The sequence below is a fragment of the Pogona vitticeps genome, chromosome 4 (assembly GCF_051106095.1).
Source record: "Pogona vitticeps strain Pit_001003342236 chromosome 4, PviZW2.1, whole genome shotgun sequence".
NCBI lineage: Eukaryota > Metazoa > Chordata > Lepidosauria > Squamata > Agamidae > Pogona > Pogona vitticeps.
The window spans coordinates 74,532,680-74,557,656 of NC_135786.1; the positions used below are offsets into that span (position 1 = coordinate 74,532,680).

General features: G+C 39.8%; 1 protein-coding gene across 5 annotated transcripts in view; it reads left to right on the plus strand.

Annotated features, from left to right (window-relative positions):
* The window catches only part of PATJ (PATJ crumbs cell polarity complex component), a 219,626-nt gene that overhangs the window by 19,590 nt on the left and 175,059 nt on the right, over positions 1–24,977 (plus strand). For all 5 annotated transcript variants that reach the window (XM_072997719.2, XM_072997722.2, XM_072997721.2 and 2 more), the window contains exons 10-17: positions 632–722; positions 1,487–1,578; positions 3,455–3,596; positions 6,814–6,948; positions 13,935–14,011; positions 17,902–17,958; positions 18,904–19,038; positions 20,334–20,501. In XM_072997719.2, coding sequence (XP_072853820.2) covers positions 632–722; positions 1,487–1,578; positions 3,455–3,596; positions 6,814–6,948; positions 13,935–14,011; positions 17,902–17,958; positions 18,904–19,038; positions 20,334–20,501 — 897 coding nt within the window. The remainder of the gene's footprint in view (positions 1–631; positions 723–1,486; positions 1,579–3,454; positions 3,597–6,813; positions 6,949–13,934; positions 14,012–17,901; positions 17,959–18,903; positions 19,039–20,333; positions 20,502–24,977) is intronic.

Consider the following 24,977-nt stretch of genomic DNA (forward strand, 5'->3'; position numbering starts at 1 on the left):
TTGAGTTCCTTAATTGGGAGAAAGGCAGCATAGAAATGTAAATAAATAAATAATTTAGGAAAGCAACGAACTGGGATTTCCTATATTTACAGACAAAATAGCTCTAACAGTCTAGGGTTGCAGCCAGCTTTACGTAGGGAAATATTACATTTTGCGCTCTGCACTGAACGCAGAAATACTTGAGCTGGCTGTGCTTCAGGATGATTTGTTATTACATCTCCATTCCAAGTGCATGTAGGACTACTAGTGCCATAAAGGCGTCTGCAGCATAAGGCTGGCAATTCTGTGCCCATGCTGTTTTTGTGAGCCATTTCACTGCATATCATGATCTTCTGAACCTTTCCTTGTGTTGGTCACTTTTACCACCCCATCCCCTGGTAGCTACAAGAGCCTTCCTGAATGTTTGTGCCCTCCAGATGTGTCAACTACTTTACCCATCACCCATGATAATCGGTCATGTTAGTTGGGGCTGATAGGAATTGATGTCCAAGATATCTGGAGAGCCCTGCCTTGGTGAAGGCTAAGAAAGGCACAAGATTTTTTTAATTGCTTAAATAGTCCGTGTCAGAGTGCCAGGGGCGGCCTGTCTGAAACATTAAGCTGAATAAATGTAATGATTTTAATGTTTTAGGAAAATGAGATTCATGAGGTTCAGCTGACTAAGAAGGATGGACAGAGCCTTGGTATAACAATTGTTGGCTATTTGGGAGCTTCTGATGCAGGTGAGCTTTATACAGATTAGTCAGTGATGGATGGAAGTGTATGGTACAGTTTGTATATTTTAAAGAGATTGTGAGGGGAATTATGAATTTAAGCACAATGTGTTATTTGCAGTAGGTCCCCCTAATTTCTTCTGAAACAAAACTATCTAGTGGCATGACCGAGCTTTGATCAAACCAAAATATGACTCTATGCTGTTAATTGCAGAAGATTTGCATTCTGTCCCAGAGCCTTTGTGATGTCACAGAGAATGATAATTAACCTTATTTTACCTTATGGGATAGTGATGGATTTTCAGTTCAGATGTAACTTTCGCCACCTAAATTTTGTACACAAATGTACAAATTTTTTCAGGGGGGGGACTTAATTGACTTAAACCATTATGAGAAAAGAAGCTGAGAACCCAGAGTTTAAAGTAAGCTTAGAGAAGAGAGTTCTGGTGTAGTCCTTTGTGGGATCCTAAAAGATTAAGGAAATGAGGTATTAATAGAAGTGTAATAGGAAATCAAACACTAAGATTTTCAGATATCAGTGCTGAATATGTAGAAATTAGATTTGGAAAATAAGCCTATCTAAGAAGACAGAGCATGCAACATAAATTTAAAGAATGCTTAATGGGGTAATCATGAACAATTTGCAATTTGGGTACCAGTATGCAAAAAAATGGAGGAAAGGCTTACAACCAGGGTCATGATAGTGAAGGATGCAAAAGCAGTATTCTAAATGTATTTTAAAATATTAATAGAGTTTTCCTCTCTCTTTAAAGTGGAATCTTCAGGGATTTTTGTCAAAAACATAATACCTGGCAGTGCTGCTGAACACAGTGGTCAAATAAAAGTCAACGACAAAATTATTGCTGTAAGTTCAATCTTGTCCGAGTCCTCTAACAGTCTACACTGCAAAAAGTTATCGGTGTAGATTTGCAAATTCTGGGAATAAAATAATCTGTTCTGAAATTGTCTGCTTGACTGAGGTGTCCTTCAAATGCCAGAGTGTATTTTCCTAAATAAATCCTCCTTCCTAACATGGTGCTTCATTCAAGACCCATATGATTAGTCAGTCTATGTGATTGTATGAATAATACAGTCCCTGGCCATGCGAAATTCCATCACAGAAAGCAGCTTCCAGCTGTTTGCAGCTGTGTATAAAGGGCATAAACGTTGACCACAAATTGACCTTTGTGGAAAATTCAATATAGTGTAACAGTATAGTAATCTAATGTTTGAATGCAAAAGAATTCACATTCAAGAGTCTTTCTTGCTTCCTTCTTTCCTCGGGGGTTCCCTGAACACCTTAAAAAATTGATTGTGACAGTTAAGGGTGTCTTGGAAATTGTGTGGGATATGATGCAGTGGGCTGCAGCTGGAGGGAAATATTGCTCCCTCCTGCTAAAACAGAACAGCAATGTAGGATTCAACTCATTATTTCATTTTGCACTTGCTTGCAAGGATTTCATGGATCCAAGTATCTTTTCGGTCCACATTGCAACTTTCCAGTACCTAGTTTCATCCTTAATTTAAATGGTTTGTTTAGCCTGATTGCCTTTTTATGTCTAAGGTGTCAGGAAGTCCTTCTGATGTTTAAGTAATATTGTTCAGTTTTGTTGGACAATATGAAGATGATGGACACTCAGTCCTAGTTTCATTTGGACATTCACACATTCATGGACGGATCTTCAGATATAGAGACCAAAATCCTGTTGATTAGCTCAGTTAGTCACACTAGACTGGGCCCATTGAATTAATAGGATTTTGGCAAGTTAACTCTTGCATAGGTGTCTGTGATTCAAATGAACTTATTCTGTGAGTGGCTTTAACATAATAAATCACAATTAGAGTAGACCCATTTGAATCAGTGGACTCTACAGAGGACTTGACTCACTGAATCCCCATAGGTTCAACATGCCTACTCTAGTGCTATTTGCCACTCTAAGCAACAGGGTTTTGGCCATTGATTTCTTTTATAATAAGCCATTTATTTTGATGTTGTGATTCAGACAATCTATTTTATGTCACTGGTTACCATTTAAAGCACTGAGAAGAAATTCCAGGGTGGGGGTGAGGGTGAGTCAGAAGCAAGACTGATGTTTTAAAAACTAAAAATATTTTTAGTTGCTTAAATAAATCTGTGTGATAGATATTGGCTGAAAGTATTGTAAGTCATGCTATTTAATCAGTGGGGATTTGGTGGATCAACTTCTCTGTAAGTTCTTATGAGTCAAATGAGCCTACTCTAGTTGCAACATACTTTAGGAAGTCACATTTAGCCCATATGAATGAATTGAGCTTAGATGGAGTTGACTCACCAAGTCTCCACTGATAAAATGGGCCTACTCTAGCATGATGTACGATACTACCTAGCAACAGGATTTTACCCATAGTTGATTAGAATTTTGGATTTCTTGTGGGGAAAATTGTATCTTTAAATTAAACAAAGACAAAATAAAAAGAAAAAATGAAGACACCAAAAACATTGTGACACCTTAAAGACTGCTGTATTTTAATGTGAGGTTTTTTGAACAAGTCCACTTCTGTAGACTAGGTAAATTAAAATAAACCACATTTTATATTAATTTCACATTACAGATCAATTATTTTTGTCGTTGTTAAAAGGAGGTTCATAAAGGAGGTATGGAGGGGAACTACAAATTTCTCAAAATCAAACAGAAGTTATGATGGCAAAACGGTGTGGGGCCAGTGATTTAAAGCTAATTGCTTGCTTCTGTGTGCATTAGGTAGATGGGATTAACATTCAGAATCATACGAATCAAGATGTAGTGGAAGCATTGCGCAATACAGGTCCAATTGTACATCTGACTTTACTTAGAAAGAAACCATTCTCTTCTGGATTGTCTTCAGAAAGGGATTTAGGCCAAGGTAAAGCTCTTCTTTCTTTTCAGTTGCATTTCCTTCCTTTCCCTCAGAAGCCACTCAAACCTATTACACACTGGTAGAGGGCTCTCCTTTTCTCTTTTGGATCTGTTATTTATGAATGTTCAAATACTAATATGTAAAGACTGGTATAATATGGTTCAAGCAGGATAAGATCTTGTACAGACCTAAATGCTCTAAGCAGCCTTATCAAAATCAAATGGCAAAGATAATCAGTGTATTGATTCAGTTTCTTGCAACTATCCTGACACCATATACGTGGCTTCAAATATAGTAGGACACAATATCTGCAAGATTACTATCCGTGGTATCAATTATCCACAGTTAACTGAAACCCTATGTACAGCATAAAAGAGGATGGGTCTTGTGGCCTTTTTCCTGCCCCCTTGTGGTCTTTATCCCACCTCCTTGTATGCTGTATACAAGGTGCACTACAATCTGTGGTTTCAAACATTCATTGTATATTCTGGAATGGATCTCTCACAGATACGAAGGTCTTACCGTACAGGTTAGAGTATGTGGCATGAAATGGAACTTTGGAGTGCTCCATAGCATAGGTATCATAAGATGGAGCAGAAATTCCTCCATTATACATTCTGAAACCAGACTGCTACATCATCATGCCTGTAATACCCCAACTTGCAGAAATGGTTCTGCAAAATCCCATATGCAGTGGTATCAAAACCCATGAAGAGACCAAGGATAATAAACAAAGGTGCACTCTCTGTCTCTCTTCTGGCAAAGGCTCCTATTCTCTCAGTACAAAAAGCAGCCGTAAAATAACTCTAGATAATCAGTTTCATGTGGAAGCATCTGACACTATCTCCTCCAAGCTCCTTGCCACAAAAAAGAGCTCAATGACCGAATGACTCAGGCACAAATAGTTTTTTTTTAAAGGAATGGATATCCAACCATCTCTTTTAATGTTTCTGGGACCATTGATCAGGCACACTAATTATATATTGGACATATCCAGACAGCCCCACCCTCCAGCAATGATACAAATATTGTCTGCAGCCCTCTGAGCACTTTTTTTCCATGTTCTTAACCTGTTATCAATTGAAAATAATCCAATACATTAGAAATACAGTGTTCCAGATGCCTCCATGGGTGGATGCCAAGGAAAATATAAAGAAAATGAGCAACTTTGTCTTCAAAGTGTCTTGCACAAAATAAGGTGCAACTGGGCCTCCCTGCTGACCTGTTTCATCTCACATCCAGACTATATACTTCCAGAACATTATGCGGCCTGCTCCTGCAATGAATGTCTGTTCACAGCAGTTCTTGTGGTCATACATGGACCCTTGGATGCCCAGCCCTTGAACATTTTGGCAGAGCTAATATCTGCCAGCAGGAGTGTGAGAATGACAGTGTCCATGGACTGCATGTGGCCTACAAGGTCATTCTCGCACCCCATATGGTGTCATCACCCATTTTGGGGGGATGCAAAAATTGGAGGACTATATATCAGGGGGTTAAGATCGTCCTTTGAAAAAGGTACATTTCTTCAGTGTAATCGACCACATACTCAGATCCTCTAGGAAGTTACTTTCTGATCATTACCAGTTCATTTTAGATGGGCTGGTGTATCCCATAGTCACAGCAGTCCAATGTGTTTGTGAGAAATGGCTACCTTTGAGACTGATGCAGAAGCTTCAAATGGTGCAGAGTGCAGTGGCCAGACTTCTTACTGGGGTGAGAAAACATCAACATATGTCCCCCACTCTGGCAGCCTTGCATTGGCTACCTGTTTGTTTCCGCATTGATTTCACAGTACTAATGATGACATATAAAGCCCTAAATGGTTTAGGACCTCAATATCTGGCAGAATGCCTTCTCCCACTTAGATCTATCCGTATCATTCACTCTAGCCAGGAGGGGTGGCTGATGGGCCTAACGCCAAGGGAGGCCCAAAGAGAAAGAACAAGAAATCGGGCCTTCTTGGCAGTGGCCCCTCGCCTCTGGAACAATCTCCCCCCCAGAAATTTGTCTGGCTCTCTTGCTGGGCATTTTTAAGAGCCAACCTAAGACCTGGCTCATCAGACAGGCCTTCCCTCCTGTCGATACCTAACTTATTTAGCCATCCTCTGGTGTAGTAATATTGTTCATTTAATGTATTTTAATACCATTGTTAGCCGCCCAGAGTAGACGTCAGTCTAAATGGGCGGGATATAAATTAAATAAATAAATAAAAAATTGGCACCTTGGGACTCCAGCTTCCTTTTTTTTTTTTTTTCAGTCCCCTTGCCTTTATTTTTAAAAAGAGAGGGAGAGCTGCTTCCCCTCCATTCCAATTTCAGAAATGGAGCCAGATGGAAAAAGTGGCTTACATTCACATCTGGAGAGAGAACTTGCAAGAAGCCATCCAGAGATGCATGCCAGTTTGCACACTCTCTGATGAGTTGCTAAGGAAGGTTAAAACGATGCCTTGACAGATGCTGGATAAGAAGCAGTTTGGCTGCCTGATGCTGGTGGTGGAGGGGGAGTGGGGGAGGCTGAGGAAGTGGGGGAGGCACTACTGTTACTGCCTCCCCCTGCTTTCTTTCCCCTTCTCGCTTTGGAAATGTAATCCTGGTATCCAATATTTGACAAGCCCCTGGACACAATTTACTTTGGCACAAGTAAACACATATGCTAAAATGATTCAAAAGAGGTTGTGTTCACAAGTGAGTTAAAATGAACAACCCTCTCAAGGCTGTTTTAAAAAATGCTTTCTGATCCAAAAAAATGTGCACTTAGCTGTACATCGTGTACTTGGAAAATTTTGAATTGATTTCAGTTGTGCTAAACCTGACTCAAAACCAGGAGTATTATGAGATGTAACCAAGGCCTTACTGCTGCTGTGCTTTGTGAGAGTTCAAGATTTTTCATCAGTTACTGTATGGAAACCATCGGGAGAAATGATTGTAATGATGTAACAGCTTATTTTTCCAATCCTACACAGAGCAATTTTTCCCAGTTATTAACTAGAACAGTCTAATAATTTCTAGTACACTCTTGCATTGTCATTCCATTCTTGGAAGTGTAAAAGAGTGCTGACAGAGAACAGTGGCTTTTAATTGAATGTTTGGGACAGAGTTTAATATATTTGTGTGAAAAATATTAATGCCATAATATCATACTTCTTTTGGATGAGAGAAATAAAGTGTTGCATGCTACCCTTGATTGTGTAACGGATGGGAAACATTTGGAATACTTACAGTGCAGCCAAATATGACAAAGTTAACCTTGTCTGGTGTTGTGGAAACTGAAACTGACTTAGATAATGAGGTGGAGGAACCTGCAGAGCAAAAAGACAACTCTAAAAATGAATGGAAGCAAAAATTGCAAGCAATGGGTAAGTTAGATACAATTTTAAAATGTCTCTTTTAATGATATTGTTGCAGTATTTTAAAAACATGTGGACCTTCTGCTTATGAAACAATTTTATCAGCTGGGTTATAAATTTACTGACTTCATGTTCAAAGAATAACCTGGTAGCATCTTACTTAAATATGGTATACAACTCATAATGAAGTACTGCCATTTGTATTATACAGATGACTTAATTGCTTCTGAAACATCTCCAAAATCTTTCAGACACATAATAGAGTATCTGCATAATCTAGGAGTCAGAAATTGTGAACTTGCTGTGGTAGAAGTGGATGAGATGGGAAACCATCCTGTAGGAAAGTTGAATCATGGATTCATAGAATCATGAAGTTGGAAGGAGCCTATAAGGCTATTGAGTCCAAATTTGGGGATATCTTCCAGGTGGTTGTCTAGATTTCTCTTGAATGCCTCTAGTGTTGGAGGACTTGCCACCTCTTGAGGTAATTGATTCCATGGCCGTTCTGCTCTAACAGAATGTTTTTCCTGATATTTAAACAAAATCTGGCTTCCTGTAACTTCCATTGTTGCATGTCCTGCACTCTGGAATGATTGAAATTAGGTCCTGCCCCTCCTTTCAAGTATTTGAAAATTGCTATCATATCACCCCTAAGTCTTCTTTTCTCAAGGCAAACATGCCCAGTTATTTTAGTCTTCCCTCATAGAGCTTGGTTTCCAGCCTCCTGATCATTCTTGTTGCCCTCCTCAGAACTTGTTCCAATTTGGCAGCATCCTTCTTGAAGTGCCATGTACAGAACTGGACACAAGATGAGGCCTAACCAGTGCCAAGTAGAGGGGACCTAGTACCTCACAGGATTTGGAGACTATACTTCTGTTAATGCACCACAAATACAATTTGCCTTTTTTGTACCCACATCACACTGTTAGCTCATGTTCAGCTGGTAATCTACAATGATTCCAACATCCTTCTTCCTTGTAGTATTCCTGCAGCAGGTACGGTTGAAAAAATTGAGACACTGAGAGAAAATTTAAGTAATAAACTTTATCTAATTCTCTTAAGAAAAGGTAAACGGGACATCCTAAGAAAACAATAAAACTGCTGAAGCTACATAACAAAACATGCCAAACAGTATAAACAAGTAGGGTGGCAGCAGCTCAGGCAATGCCCACAAACTTAGACAAGCATACACAGTCTCTGGCTCACTCAGTCAGTCAGCATCAGTGAAGTGTGGGTTTGAGAGGAGAGACAAAAATTATTAATCCCCTTTTATAGAGCCGCACTGATAAAAGGGACAGGAGATGTCTTTAAGGACATTAACCCGCAATGTGTAGAATGTTGGATCTGGCCATATCCCAACAAGTATCCCCCATCTTGTAACTGTGTTTGGTTTCATTTTCCTAGGTGCAGTACTTTGCACATATTCCTGTTGAATTTCATTCTGTTTTTTAACATCCCAGTGCTCAAGCCTATCCAGATCATTTTGAATTATTTTCTGTCTTCCAGGGTATTCCACCAAATTTTGTGTCATCCACAAATTTGATTAGCATTCCCTGTATCCCCTGATCCAGGTCATTAATAAAAATGTTAAAGAGCACAGGGTCCAGGACTGAGCCCTGGGGTACCCCACTTGTTACCTTGACCCAGTTTGAGAAGGAGACATTAATCATCAACCTCTGATTATGATTCTGTAGCCAACTGTGTATCTACCTGATAGTTGTTCTATCGATCCCACACCTAGTTAGCTTGTTAATCATAATATCACAGGGTACTTTGTCAAAAGCTTTGTTGAAGTCCAGGTATGTTATGTCTACAGCATTCCCTCTGTTTATCAGGGAGGTTACCCCATCAAAAAAATGAGATCAGAGTTGTTCTTGACAAATCCATGTTGGCTTCTAGTTATTACTGCATTGTTTTCTAGGTGCTTGCATAGTGACCGCTTAATAATCTATTCCAGAATTTTCCCTGGGATTGATGTCAGGCTGACTGGTCTGTAGTTCCTAGGATCCTCCTATTTGCCATTTTTGAAGATAGGCACAATGTTAGCCTTCTTCCAGTCCTCTGTCACCTCACCCATTTTCCATGATTTCAAGAAAATAATGGACAGTGGTTCTAAGAGTTCTTCAGCCAGTTCTTTCAATACTCTTGAATGCAGTTCATGTGGGCCTTAGCTAACCTCAACTCATTCTCAGCTTTTGCTCTCCTAATGCCATCTCTGCAATTCACTGCTACTTGTCTGTACTCTTCCTTTGTGGCCTGGTCTCCTTGCCACTTCCTATTTGTGTCTTTATTTTTTTTTCAGATCCTGCCTGAGCTTTTTGTGAAGCAACACTGGCCTTTTTTTGCTGCCTCCCACCTTTTTTTGGTTAGAATTGTAGTTTTGCCCTTAGAATATCCTTTTTTAGATAACCCCACCCTTTTTGGACTCTATTTTCTTGTTAGGATCTCCTGCCATGGGACCTTACTTACCATTATCCTATTTATTAAAATTGCCTTTTTAAAAATCCAGCATATATGTGTGGCCACACTCTGCTTTGGTTTCCTTTGAAATCAAGAATTCTAGTTGAATAATATGTTCAATAATTTGCTCTTCCTCTTTCTGTTCCATCCATTTTCCTTTCATGCTGTAACTCTCAGAAAGGCCAGAGTCTGGGACTCTCAGTTGCCAGCTGTATGTAAAGCACTCAAGGATTCATTTTGGTTGAGAAGCAGTATAAAAACACTGTTCCTAAGTATTCATGATTAAGTCTACATATGTAGGCAGCAGGTAACAGCTTTAGCAAAGAGGAGTGGAAGCTGAAACATTTTTCTGTCAATGAACCCTCTCTGTGCCAAGGTGCCTCTAGTGCTTTTTTTTTTGTTCTTAAGGTGCATTTTGCTGCAGATTTAGAAATGCTAGTATTTTTGTTTTGAAACTGATACACTGGGGTCTTGACTTGAGAACTTAATCCGTATTGGAAGGCGGTTCTCAAGTCAAAAAGTCTTTAAGTCAAGTCTCCATTGACCTACAGTGCATTGAAAACCGATTAATCCCGTAACAGGCCGTTTTTGTTCCATTTTGTTTTTTTTCTGGTCTGTAAATCAAATCTCAGTCTGCAAGTCAAACCTAAATTTTGCGGCCAGAGAAGTCTGTAACTCAAAAAGTCTGTAAGTCAAGCCGTCTGTAAGTCAAGGGTCCACTGTACTGCAGTTGACAAGTAATGAGGACTTAAAGTACTGCTGCTTTCACAATCTCTGTGCATTCACAAAGTAATAGGAATGATGCTAAAACAATCTAAGTGACTTGCTGCATGTAGTTCTACATCCACAATTTTGGCATTCTGTAAAATTCTGTTTTATTACAGAAAGGTAAAAAACCATCTAAGATACCAGAAAACAAAATAATGTTTCCACACTGGCAAATAAATTAATCTCTCCTTAGGTTTTGCTGAAGAACGAAGAGCAGCCATTTCATTTCAAACATGGTTGATGCTAAAGCACTGTCTATAAAAATTCACCCTGAAGTAGCATTTAATGGCCAAATTAAATTCCAAAAATAGACATATATTGGAAATGCTGACAGGCACTTAATTATAACAGCACTAAAGTAAAACACCACTAATTTAATGTATTTTCTAAATGCTGGAAATGCCTTTCTAACTTGATGTTAAAAAGTGTGTGTTTTTTTTAAAAAAATCATTATTTTTCCAAGTGCAATTGTGCTAAACTTTAATTTACATTCCTATTTCAGGAAGGGGTTTGAAACTCTATTGTAGGCTAGCAGATACAACCACTCTTAAATAGTAGTGCAAGTACTTAAATATGTTTGACCATAAGGGGGGAATTCTTTAAATGCTTTGTTATTTTGGTGAATGGTGGGGAGTCTTTCCCTAAACAATGTGTTGCACACATGCCACTACAGTGCACATGCTTGGTGATGTGCCCCTCCTAGGCGCAGCTTTCACTGTCCTCCACTTTGTGAACATTTAAATGCTGTCGCCCCAGTACACTTGTATACTTAAGCGGACACCTCAGTCAGTCCTGTGAGCAGTGTTCAGTGAGTGTCTGCATTATTAATGCAATGTCACTTTTTAATGCAATCTGTGATGTATCTTTTCAAGTTTTGAATGCTGTGTAAATGCACTGTCTGTTCACCTTTCTGTTGTATTTTAGTCCAATAATGGGCTATTTATTTACAGTTACAACATATAAATTTGAAATAACTGAAAACCATATTAATTGCAACCATTTTGCTTTTATGAAGAGTGCAATTTATGGAAATGGGCTGTCAAGGGGTATGCAAGTAAAAAAAAAAAAGGTTGGGAACCACTGCTGTGAATCATCGAATCCAGTGTCATATTTAAGAATGAGTTATTATAGTATACGTTTTTTATGGACATACCATGGAAGCTCAACTGCAGTAAATTTAGTTTTCAAGATGCCATATGACTCTTTGTTATTTTGCTGCAACAAGTGAGACCTGAGCACGAAAGTAATATATTTGACTATGCTGTTGGGTTCACCTCCTAGAAAAGTCAGTTTTAATTCCCCATTCAGGGACAATGAGTCTTAGAGGTAAGAAGTGACAATTTCACCTACACATTTCACGTATGTTGTTTCACTTACATAAGTATGAATTGCTAACTGGATTCTGGGCAGAGGTTTTGCTTTACAAAAATACTGTTTGCCAAAACTCTTGTCCTTGATTTTCAGGATTTGAAACTGTTTGTTTTATTATACTGATCTAGTGTTACAAATCATCCAGTACCTACACACACAATGTTAATCCAGAATACCAACTAATATTTAAGGATGTCTAATATTAAAGAATTTAGTCCTCCTGTTGTTTTTTCTGTAAAGAATTTTATCCCACGAACTAACTGTATAATTCTGCATGCCCACAATGCAGTCCTTTGCCTTTTCTGTTTCTTGGTAGGGAGGCTTACAACATACTTCTGCAAATCCCTCCTGATAAGTAAGGGTGCAGTCCTCAATAGCCAAGATAACTGAAGCCTGCCCAAATTGCCTATAAGCCGTGTGAAGCTGTGCTCAATTCAAATAACTCATTGCATAGAAATATTGGGAATGACTTGGTATCTACCCTGACTTTGGTCTGACTTTGTGCTGGCGTAGTAACTGTACGTGTGGTCTGAGAGGTGTTTCAGTCTGGAAAAACTGCATTCCTCCATCAACTCCTCCCCTTCTTTGCCCTTTTTTAGCTCTTGTGAGGGCTGATTTCAGCCAATGCACTTTGAGTTTGGATTACGCCGCAAGACTCACTATATTGTACAGGATCTATTTTGACATAACAATAAACATAAAATTGCTATATAACAGTGCTTATTTAGGACAGTTTTGCAACTATGTACCTTTGACAAAGTATTCTAGTGTTTCAAACCAGTGGTGTAGAGAGAGCTTTCATGGCAGATAACTTAAATTAATGTGATAAAATTATGTGTGCTCTTTCAAAACATTACATAGAACTAGGTTTACATAAAACGTTTTCCTTAATTTAGTAGAGTTCTTTTCTGTGTTGGATATTCAAGGGAATGCAGTCTCAGAATCTTAAAAAAAAAACAAGCAAACAAACAAAAAACCCAACAAAAATCTGACCGTACAGCTGAGGTGAGCAGCCCAAAATGACAACAGAGTCGACTATTTGAAGGAAAATCAATGAACATGAAATACCTGGAACCTGATCCTGTGCCTGTTTGCTTGGAAATAAACCTTGCTGATTGCAGCAGGACTTTTTCTTTAGGTATAGTGTTAGAATAGCAGGCTGAATCTGTTTGTTGTAACTCCACTGTATATTAACAGGTTTGATGGGTTTCTTTTTCTGTTACAAGAAAAGTGAAATTTTGCAAGACTAGCATTTTAGTCCAAATTGCTCTCTTCATTTAAACCTCTAGACAAGCAATGCTTTTGGTTTTATGTTTCAACTAATTGACAATGTTGTCTTCTTGTGCTTTTCTGGCCATAATATACCTTGCAGTGGACTTAATTGTATACACTGTACTTGTATATATTTATATATATTTATTGTATGTGTGTCTATATAGGCTATATATAGGCAATATACTATATACTCTCTCTGTGTGTACACACACACACACACACACACACACACACACACACACACACATAGTATAAACATATAATGCATATGGTTTTAGAAAGAAAAAAAAGTAACTCAGTGTATAGTAGGATTTTAGATGAAATGCTGCTCAGATTAAATGTCCTGTGTCTTGTCCAGAGTTATAACAAAATAGGCTATAAAAAGCAACAGAATATGGTAAACATTTTTTTTCAGTTTCTGGCACTGTTAGTTGAATAAATTTTTTGTCTTCATGTAAATGCTTCTGATGGTTAAATATAACCTTGATATAATTTAAAAAAAAAATAAGTACACAACAGTATGGAGCTTCTAGCTGGGGTCAGCTGCAGGGCATATTATGCTGTCTAGCCATGTCAGACTGGCTCACATAGCTGTAATACTGCCTGGTTATATAAGTAAGAAAGATACACATGTCAAGATTGCTAGGTTCCCACGGAAGAATGCTTTTATGTAAAAGTTCATGTTACTTAATGGCCTTATTGAGCCAAGCAGGACTTTTATATTGGCCAAATGTATAAACAAATTTTGTGGTTCCATTTTGGTGATATTGCTCTCAACAAGATATTGGTGCAACTGGGAGATGCCCTAGGTCCTGGCAACTGAGCATTTATAAATGCCAACCAGTGATAAAATCAGGTAAAACTAACCTTGAACCCAGGAATGTATGATTGATTTATACTATAAAACAGTGCAGTCCTAATGTTTCATCCATTCAGCCATCAGGAGTTGCTTACTTTGTACTCCTATAAAACTCTTGACTGATTTATGCTGCATAAAAGTCTCCCAGTCTTCTACTGAAGTGCTGCTGGGTTTTTTTTAAGGATGAGTGTGTTTTATCAAAATGTAATGAAATAAATGTACTTTCTCAAGAACTGATTTCCATATCAATGTTTATATTCAGGGGAAAACCCAGAGCCATCAGAAAACAAGCTGAAATCCAAGTGGGAAAAATTGTTGGGACCTGATTTTGAAGTTTTGGTATGCTACCCATATATTTGTGCGTATTACTTAAATTACTGTGGTTAAAATGCTGCTGGTTTTTCCCATGCCTGATGGTGCAGTTGCAAAAGCCAGAATAGCTAGCAGAGATAATTTAACAGGGCATTCGTGGCATGCCTGGTAGTGCATCCCATGCCTCATTGGTTTCAAATAGCACAATCGTGCTGCAATGTGCAGAGGAAAAAACCCTACAGGATTTTGGCCTGTGGGATTAACATTACATATAGTTTATGACTATGTTTCATGGGAGAAGCTGTAGCACTATGGTTTATTATTCATTCATTCATTCAACTTCTATAGCACCCATTTGGCTACCAATGCCACAGTTGATGATCATTATGAATACAGTCCATTTACCGGATCCCTTGCATCCAGGTTTTCATTCACATATACAGTGATGCCTCACATAACGACCGTACCATTTAACAATGAATCCACATAGCGATGCGTTTTTTGTGATCGCTTTTGCGATCACATTGCGATGTTTAAATAGGGTAAACATCGCATTGCGATGATTGGTAAGTGTTTCACTTACCTATCTTCGCATTGCGATGTTTTGGGAACAGCTGATCGGTGGTTCCAAAATGGCCGCCAGATCAAGAAAATGGCCGCCTGCAGCGTTTTCGCACCGTGCCCTCGCTTACCGAGGCAGCGAAAATGGCAGCCAGGTGGAGGATTCCTGCTTAGCGGTGAGTTTATCCCCATAGGAACGTTCCTATGGGTTTTTTTGCCCCGTATAGCGACGTTTCAGGATAGCGTCAATTTATCCGGAATGAATTATCGTCGCTATGTGGGACACCACTGTATATATGAAAGAAAACCTGGCTGCAAGGGACCTGGTAAACGGCCTGTGGGATTTTGGCCTGTGCAATTAACATTACATACAGTTTATATTTGGTGGGAGAAGCTGTATATATATATATATAGTGGCATGCCTCAATTAGCACAATTGTGCTGCCCTATGCAGAGGAAAAAGGGGTATATATATTTAGCAGCAGCATAACTACACGATTTTTTTTTGGCCAACGCTTGCTGGAGTTTTGCTGTTATTATGGTCTTTGTGTCACCAACACGTTCTTTAATACAAAGCCTCAACACAAAGTTTCCTGGAGACATCCAAGATCGAAGCATTGGCATCAGCTTGATTTGATCCTCACTAGACGTTCTAGCCTATCTAGTATTACGATCACACGCAGTTACCAGAGTGCTGATTGTGATACTGATCATTCCCTGGTATGTAGCAGAATAAAACTGCAAACAAAGAGATTGTATCACACTAAAAAGGAAGGAAGGCCACGTATAGATATCAACAAGATTCACAATCAAAGAAAAGTGGAGGAATTTGCCCAAGCGCTTCAGGAAACCCTTCCAGGCCCGGCTGATGCGAATGCACCTGAACGATGGGAACACTTCAAGAACGCTGTTTATAACACTGCCCTGTCCACATTTGGCAAGAAGACCAAAAAGACGGCTGACTGGTTCGAAGCCCATTCGGAGGAGCTGATTCCAGCCATCGAGGATAAGAGGAGAGCTCTAGCAGCATACAAAGCCTGTCCTAGTGAGTACAACTTGCAGGCTCTTCGAGCTGCTCGTAGCCAAGTCCAACAGACTGCCAGGAGATGTTCAAATGATTATTGGCTTCAGCTCTGCTCTCAGATACAGATAGCAGCGGACACAGGTAACATCAAGGGAATGTATGACGGTATCAAGCAGGCTTTAGGTCCAATACAGAAGAAATCTGCTCCCTTGAAGTCTACTACAGGCGTGATCATCCAGGACCGAGCACAGCAGATGGACCGCTGGGTGCAGCACTACTCTGAGCTATATTCTAAAGAGAATGTAGTAACGGAAGAGGCACTAAATAACATTGAGTGCCTGCCTCTCTTGGAAGAGCTGGACAGTGAACCAACTTTAACAGAAATAAAAGCGGCCTTGGATTCCCTTGCCTCTGGCAAGGCACCTGGAAAGGACAACATCCCCGTTGAAGTTTTGAAGTGCTGTAAAGAGATCATCACCACTGAGCTGTATGAACTCTTTTGTCTTTGCTGGAGAGAAGGTGGAGTACCACAGGACATGAAGGACGCAAACATCGTCACATTGTATAAGAACAAAGGCGACAGGGGTGACTGCAATAACTACCGTGGTATCTCTCTTCTCAGCGTGGTAGGGAAGCTGCTGGCCCGTGTTGTGCTGAAGAGACTTCAGGTGCTTGCAGACAGAGTGTATCCAGAATCACAGTGTGGTTTTCGAGCTAATAGATCCACCACCGACATGATATTTTCCCTCAGACAGTTGCAGGAGAAATGCAGGGAACAACAACAGCCACTCTTTGTGGCCTTCATAGATCTCACAAAGGCCTTTGACTTGGTTAGCAGGGATGGACTTTTTAAAATACTTCCCAAGATTGGATGTCCACCTCAACTCCTTAATATCATCAGGTCCTTTCATGAGGAAATGAAGGGCACTGTAGTTTTTGATGGCTCAACATCAGATCCCTTTGACATCCGAAGCGGAGTAAAACAAGGCTGTGTCCTTGCGCCGACCCTGTTTGGGATCTTCTTTGCTGTCATGCTGAAGCAGGCCTTTGGAACTGCAACAGAAGGTGTCTATCTCCGGACTAGATCAGATGGAAAGCTCTTTAATCTCACTAGATTGAGAGCGAAGACCAAAGTCCAACTGAAATGCATGCGGGACTTCCTCTTTGCTGATGATGCAGCCATTGTTGCCCACTCTGCTGAAGACCTCCAACAACTCATAAATCATTTTAGCAAGGCCTGCCAAGACTTTGGACTAACTATCAGCCTGAAGAAAACACAAGTCATGTGCCAGGGCGTGGACTCACCTCCCTCTATTACTATCTCCATGCAAGAACTGGAGGTTGTTCATGAATTTGTGTACCTTGGCTCAACAATTTCTGACACTCTCTCCCTAGATGTCGAGCTGGATAAACGCATTGGGAAAGCAGCTACCATGTTCTCTAGACTCACAAAGAGAGTATGGCTTAATAAGAAGTTGACGGCATACACCAAAATACAGGTCTATAGAGCCTGTGTCCTGAGCACACTCCTATACTGCAGCGAGTCCTGGACCCTTTGTGCACGGCAGGAGAGAAAGCTGAACACCTTCCATATGCGTTGTCTCCGGCGCATTTTTGGTATCACCTGGCAGGACAAAGTTCCAAATAGAGTAGTCCTAGAACGAGCTGGAATTTTCAGCATGTATACAATATTGAAACAGCGCCGTCTACGTTGGCTTGGGCACGTCGTGAGAATGGCTGATGGCCGGATTCCAAAAGATCTCCTGTATGGAGAATTAGTGAAGGGAAGCCGCCCCCGAGGGAGACCACAGCTGCGTTACAAGGACATCTGCAAGCGGGATCTGAAGGCCTTAGGAATGGACCTCAACAGATGGGAAACCTTGACGTCTGAGCGTTCAGCCTGGAGGCAGGCGGTGCATCATGGCCTCTCCCAATTTGAAGAGACACTTGTACAGCAGACCGAGGCAAAGAGGCAGTCCCGAAACAAGCAAAACCAGGGAGCTGGACAGGGGACAGATTGGATTTGTCTCCAGTGTGGAAGGGATTGTCACTCTCGAATTGGCCTTCTCAGCCACACAAGACACTGTTCCAAGACCTCCACACAGAGCACGATACCATAGTCTCTCGAGACTGAAGGATGCCTACACAACTACACGATCCTGTTACTCCATTCCCAGCTATCTTAGAAATGTAATTATGAGAAGCTTGGTGACATCATCATCAGCTACCAAAAATTGCATTATTAGAACTTGTCTGCTGTAAACTAATTCTGGACCATTGAATTTGTCTTTGAAACAATAAGCTGTTGTTTTTTCTTTTGTTTGATGCCTAGGTTGTCACTGCAAACATGCCAATTGCCGATGACAGTGAGCTGCAGAAATATTCAAAGGTATTGGATCTTTCTTTTCCCTTTCCCTTTCAGCAAAGTGTTAGAACATTCATATCCATGAAGCTACAAACCAGTTTCATGGATATAAATGTTTTTGAAACTGGGGGCAAGTTCCACATTTGTTCATCCTGGGCATTAATTCATTCAAAAAACTTGGACTGAAATCTTGTGTTTGTTCTACTTGTCCAAAGGTCCATGCAGTTGCATTTTTTTTAAAAAAAAAATCTTGTGCAAAGAACTCTTATGTCAAAAGACACCTACTGCCTTCTTGTGCAAATGTAAAGCCCTCTTCACTTCAATGGAGTGATCTCCAGCTTGGCAAGCTGGAGGTCCTGTAGAGTTTATATTGGAGGAGGGTTGTGCTGCACTATCCCAAACAGGATCCTGGCCTCTACCCTTCATTTTTTTCATAAAGTATTGCCTTAAATGGCTGGATTACATGACAAGTAAATGCCTTGTTGCTTTTAAAAGGCTTGATGAATGCTCCTGCCCTCGGCTATTCCTTTTCATGGAATTGAGGTGTTGTTGTTTTGTTTTTGTATTTTGTTTTCCTTTTTTAAAGAATCTTTCACCTTTACTGCCAGCTAGAAGCAGTCGCGATTGACTACTTAGCTATGAGTCACAACCTCTTCGCTTGTTCCTTAATCTGGCACAAGTGGCTAAACTAACCAGGAAAGAAAGGTTTACTGTGTCATCCTGACTGAGGTTCTAGGCTTGTTATGGCTGCTACAAACCAGTGTTTGTTCTTCACTTATGGTTCTCAGTTTGTTTGAAAGAAACAGTTTCCCTGTCCTTGTCAAATGAGGATATTAAAATGCAACACCATTATTAAGCTGGAATAATATTTGGTTGATTCAGTTTGTGAAATGCTCTATTGTCCAGAGAAAATGTAATTCAAAAAAATTCCCATTTGATTGCTTGATTTTTCTGACTTGTTTTCAACAGCTGCTTCCTATTCACACGTTGAGGTTAGGGGTTGAGCTGGATACATATGAGGGACATCATTACATATCTTCAATTGCAACTGATGGCCCGCTTGCTAAACTTGGTCTACTGCAGTTGGAGGACGAGCTTTTAGAGGTACTGTTCATATTGCATATAAAGTAACAGCAATGCTACTTGTCCTGCAGTGTCCTAATGTTTTATTGGCAGAAATCCTGTTCATGCATCTGTGTTATGTAAGGCTCATGACATCATCAGGTGTGGCAAATTTTCAGAAGTAAAAAAAAATCCCTATCTTCCCCAAATACCATAAATTTCTTCACCTGATTTTTCTCACATTTACAGGGGGAAAAAACAGTTCCTGCTAATGTAACAAGGATCCTAGCTATCAAGTGTGCTTCAGATGCATCCGCTTGTTCCTGAGAGTTTGTCTCCCCAATATTCTGCAAGAAATCAATAGTTTAATTTTAATCTTTCATACACGTGGAACTGGATTACAACCCCTTTCTAAAAATAAAAGATTGGCAGACTTGAAGGTTTCCTTGGCTTGTGGATTTGCTTATGATGTTGTAACATAGGCAGAGACTCACTGAAGAATGGCTATTGAGAATCAGTCTTACTCCAGCTGCCTTTGGTTCAATTGCTAACTTAGTTCTTTACTGTTGCTTGTACAAGACTGTCAATGCTTATATAATAGCGCCTGCCACTGTAGCTTTTATGGACACGAAAACTGTTGCATTAGAAGGCCAATTAGTCACATGCAGTTTGCTTGGCACTAATTTGTACTACAGAGGTTCCCCCGAACAATGTGATATTAGTATGCAATAACTATTATTTTAAACTGCAATCCATTTAGTATATAGGGGCTTTCTACATTCTTTCAGGAAAAACTGATACGCAATGTGGAAAGAGCTGATGTAGAAATAATCACAGTGAGGAAGAACATTAATATCATATAACAATTATGGTCATTTAACATATTATTTTACAAGAGGACAAAGTTGCACAACATTTATATATGCTAATTTATATGTATAGAAGCAAATGTGATCAGAAGACTATGCTTGCTTGTTCTGTTGTCAAGATGGTATTTACTGGTAATAGAACTAAAGGCTTGTGTTGGTGGGTTGTTGTTGTTTGGTCAAACCAGAGTTGGAAGGGACAGCCTTTCAAATATGGGATAACTTATTATATTCTTTAAGGCGCCTTGAAAATATTTGAAAATTACATTTTAGATTTATGGCTAACACTTGGCCATAACCACTCCTCGTTTTTCACTGGAATCCTCAATTAAATACTTTTAATGTATATTTTTGGGGAGACACGTGTCCTTCCATTGGAATAGGCCAAAGTAAACAGAAAAGTATATGTCTTTTGGAAGCCAGGCAATTGCCTTTCAGTAAATGAATGAGTGTTTTCTTTTCTCTGTCTAGGTAAATGGTGTTCAGCTCTATGGAAAATCCCGCCGTGAGGCAGTTTCTTTTCTTAAGGAAGTGCCACCTCCATTTACCCTTGTTTGTTGTCGGCATCCGTTTGATGATGGCTCAGAGTCTTTTGTTGATGAACCTTCAGGCACTATCACCTGCTCTCCAGAACCAAAGGTAAAAAAAAAGGATAAAGATTCCCATGGGTAAATTTCAGCTTCTCAAAGATGGTAGGTTTTGCTCTTGCATTTAGCAAGAGCTCTTGCTCTTATTTTGCAGTTCAATTTAATGGTAAATTATAGCTGTGGATGATAATCACAATTAGTATAAATAGTGGAAATGGGGTAAAAAAGAATTGGCTGGGAAAGCAAATGCAGGCAAGCCAGTTCTTTGTTTGTCAAGGAGAATCAGACAGTTTCTGGTCAAAAAAACCCTGAAAAATAAGAAAAGTGATAAATTCTATAGCTCACTTGTTCCACAGTAATCTCTCTGAAAGAAATTCTAGAGTGGGTCAATCTGTGGCTTTTGATCTCTTCCATTTTCCTTTAAATACATAGTAGATCTTCTTGTGGCATTCCTTTCCCAAGGAGAACCTTGTTATCTGAAGTAAAAATGGAGTGACTGTGTGTGGGCCTCGGGGCCCTTGCCACTCCTCCTAATGGCCCCTGAAGGCACAGCCACACAAACATGCTTATACAAATGGTGAGGGTGGGATGGGGAAATTGAAAAGCCATCCTGCCTTAAAACAAACTGTGCGCCTCACTATTGCACCTTGTTTTAGTCCCAAACATGCACACATAAGGTTTGTAAAACCAAAGTCCAGTTGCCTTTTGGGGCGTGTAAGGGGCAGCTCTGTCTGAGTCCAGAGATCTGGAAACTGGCTTCTTGCCTACCGCTACTCAAGGGATAGACAAGTTAGAGCTCTTCTGTAAGGACTGGAAGGAATGAATGAGTGATTTTTCTAATTTTTATTTTATTCTTATTCTTATTCTTATTTTTTTACTTTGGGTAGCAGTCTCACCTGAAAGTAAGTGAAGGAATCCATCAGGAGGCCTTTTCTGATTATTCGGGTGGTTGCCCTTGGAAGAGAAAAAGACATGTCCTTGTGTATGCACTCAAACTTTTTGTGCATTGACATAGGTTTTATTTGCCTCCAGCGTATTATTCTATCAGGAAAAAGAGGATGTTTCATGTAGTCTTATTTACGTAGTGCAGAAATGACAGGAGTCACCTCCCTTCTTTTTAAGTGAGCAGCATTCACTTAAACTTGGTAATTTCTGAAACTCAAGCTCTGCTTCTTCATATTTTGTAAAACGGGTATGGGCTTCTGCACCAATGTGACACCAATATTTTAGCAAAATGTACTTTCAGAGATATTTCATGTTTGTGATTTTACTACTTTTACTGTAATTGGAAACTCCTGGTGCCTTATCTAGGAAGGTGGCTAGAAACATCATTGTACTAATGATACAAGGTATGTAAATCAGGGGGTCGACATGCTGACGGTGTACATCCCATTCATCATTCCTTAGTTTAATAAGGAAGCAAAAGCTTTGAATTATACCCAGTCACAGAACCTCCATTAGCTGATTGCTTCCATCTTGGGAACAAAGGACCTGATGCAAACAGAAAGATTGTAATTTTAACTATTAACATTTCTAAAGGTCCCAGATTCTGGCTTTCAGTGTTTCCACAATAAACATTTGCTCCTGGGGCTCCTTGTTCCATTAATATGTATCTTCTTGATATATGAGCATCCTGCTTTGATTATATAGAAGCAAATATCCCATTCAACTGACAGTGCAGTGCACAGTTACTTTATATATGTTTATGTATGATCATTTAGAGGGATTTTTAAATAAACTGTATATATGGATAGTTTCCACGGAGAATACTTAATACACATTCATTTTTGTGAATGTCTCTAAATATTACTTCCAGGTCTATGCTATTAAAATACCAACACTACTGTTTTTTTGGGCCTGCTCAAGGTAGTTTGCTGCCTGAGGTGAAGCAGAGTATGTTACCCTCAACTTACTGAGTGCACAGGGCATAATACCTCATGACTGATATGTTATTTTGGCATGTGAGGTGGAAAATCTCAGAAGGATACCTGCCAATCACAGAGTAAATAACCATTTCTTGACTTTAATGTGATACAAAATCTACTGTCTGAGGAGGGTGCTTCCTGGCATGGCTAACCCTGTGAGATTTCTTCTCCTCTCAAATCCATGTGCAAATGGTAGACCAGACCCCAAAACACTGTTCCCTACACATTTTTAAAAATAGTTTGATGTTGTTTTTATTTATTGAAACAAGGTAATATATGCCAAAATCCTGTTGTTCGGCTACACTGGCAGAAGTGCAGTGCTATAAATAGCAATGGTGAATTGCTGCTTGTTAACAAGACACCATTTGTATCCATTGCCACATTTGAGTCACAAGTTAGTGCACTTCAAGGGGCTAGTGACTGAAATTTACACCATTGCACGTAGAAGAGCCATAAACTATATATCCCATCTTAATTCCAGAAAACAGAATAAGACATCTTCAATATTTTCCAAACAGCAGAAATAATTGGAAAAGACCTATTTAGAGCCATCCTGAGTAAAAGTATTTATGATTTATCTAAATCTAGAAAAAGATGAGACCAATCTGATAATTTTAGAAGGGAATTTCAAAATCAGGGTCCTGCATGAGAAAAAGCCGTTTCAATTGAGCATCTCCTGGTGGAGCAACACAATGGCCAAAGTCCTGTGGTTCAGTGTAGTAAATTGCAACTAGTTTTAGGCCCATTGAATGAAAAGAGCAGTTCACTCACCTTACCACTGATTCAATGGGAGTATTCTAGTTGCAACTTACTGTAGTAAGCAACAGGATTTCAGCCTACGTGCAGCTTATTATGGAGATAGTGAATTATTAGAAGGTTCGTATGGAAAGAAGTAGGTTTTCAGTTATCATGGCACAGACCATTTATGATTTAAAAATCAGCACCTGAGTTGTGTCTAGAAACAAAGTGGAACAGGGAAAATCACATGCACAAATATAGTGGTTGGTGTGATATGGTCTATACCAGCCATTCTCAGTGAGAGCATATGACCACCTGGGAGTCCCTGGCATATTTGAAGGGGGCCACAGACTGGAAGCAATTTTTCATACACCGTCTTATAAGGTTCATTATGTGACCTAGCCAATCCCGATTCAGCCTACATTTCTTTCATATTGTGTTTATGGCTGCAGCAAAAAAAAGTTGAGAATGACTGGTCTACACAGTGCACTTAAGTAATATGGCTTCTGCATTATGTGCTTATTGCTGTTTCTAAACAGCCATCAAGAGACCTATACAAGGAGAATTAATCATTGCAACATTATTCACTATGGCCAGATGTCTTCATGAAAGCATAGAGCTGGAACATCAGCTACAGCTGGGCAAAGGTGCTCTTGCCCCTCCCAGAACAATGCTGGAGCCAGAAACATGCTCAATCTGGAGACCTGATCCTTCAGAGGCAATGCTATGCCACCCGGAGTGGTCTTTACCTCCAGTCACAGAGTGATTTGCTTATTAATAAAAACAGCCACAGTTTTCGCTGGACTGAGTCCACATCGAGACAAAGGCTAGGATATGTGCTGATCTTCAAAAAGGGAGAAAAAAGGGCCCAAGAAACAATCAAATAGTTAATTTGTAGTTGCAGTTAGGAAAGATTGTAGAACATATCACTGCACTAGCTGAAATCCAGTAATAAGTTGCAAGTAGAATAGGCCAATTGAATCAGTGGGGATTTGACGAGTCAATCACATGTAAGTTCCATTGGTTCAAGACTACTCTAGTTGCATCTTAAAACTGGATTTCAGCCTGTGATTGTTAGCAGCCAATAAATATTTCTCAGATGCAAGTCATACCTGCTGCAGGGTTTTGAATGTTGGTTAAAACCTCCAGCTGCGCAACAGAAGTGCAGGGACTCACAGAGCAGAAATATCTTCAAGTCTCCTCAGAGTAGGCCACCCCTTCCTATTCTTATCAATGGCCATTTACAGTCTCAATAATTCACTCTGAGACATTGGTAAGAGAAAGAATAAAAGGTTCCATTTACTCACCTTTGAACAGATCAAACAGTATACTGTACAAAACTGACTGCTTACAATAGCAGGTTTTAACAGACTCACAGACTGCTTCCAGCAGACTCCTGCAGACCACATTCTAACTAGATGGGTTTGAACATGTTTGTGATTAATCTGGTGAAATGCTAGGTTACTTATGGATATGTTTGAACTTGCTTATGGAAAATGTGAAATGTCATAGAAATCCTTCCCCTATTATTAACTAACTGTCAGCAGGCTAAAAGAGAGGGGAAAAGACACCTAAACAGAGAAGCACCTAAAAAGAGAAACAAGAGGCAGGGAAGGAACTAGACATGGCATATTTGTATTTGTATCTCTCAGGATACAAATACAAATATTGGCACCACAGGTGCCTGCAGAAACTGGAACCCCTCCCCCCCCGAATCAGCCAGCTCTTCATGTGTCATGTGCCAATTGTGGAAGTAGCACAGCTGGCACTTCCCCACCTCTCTACACAACCGACCCCTCATCAGCTGAGTGAGGAAACTCGTTATCCCACTTTCTTGCTGGAGTGGTTGACTGTGCAGAGAGGTG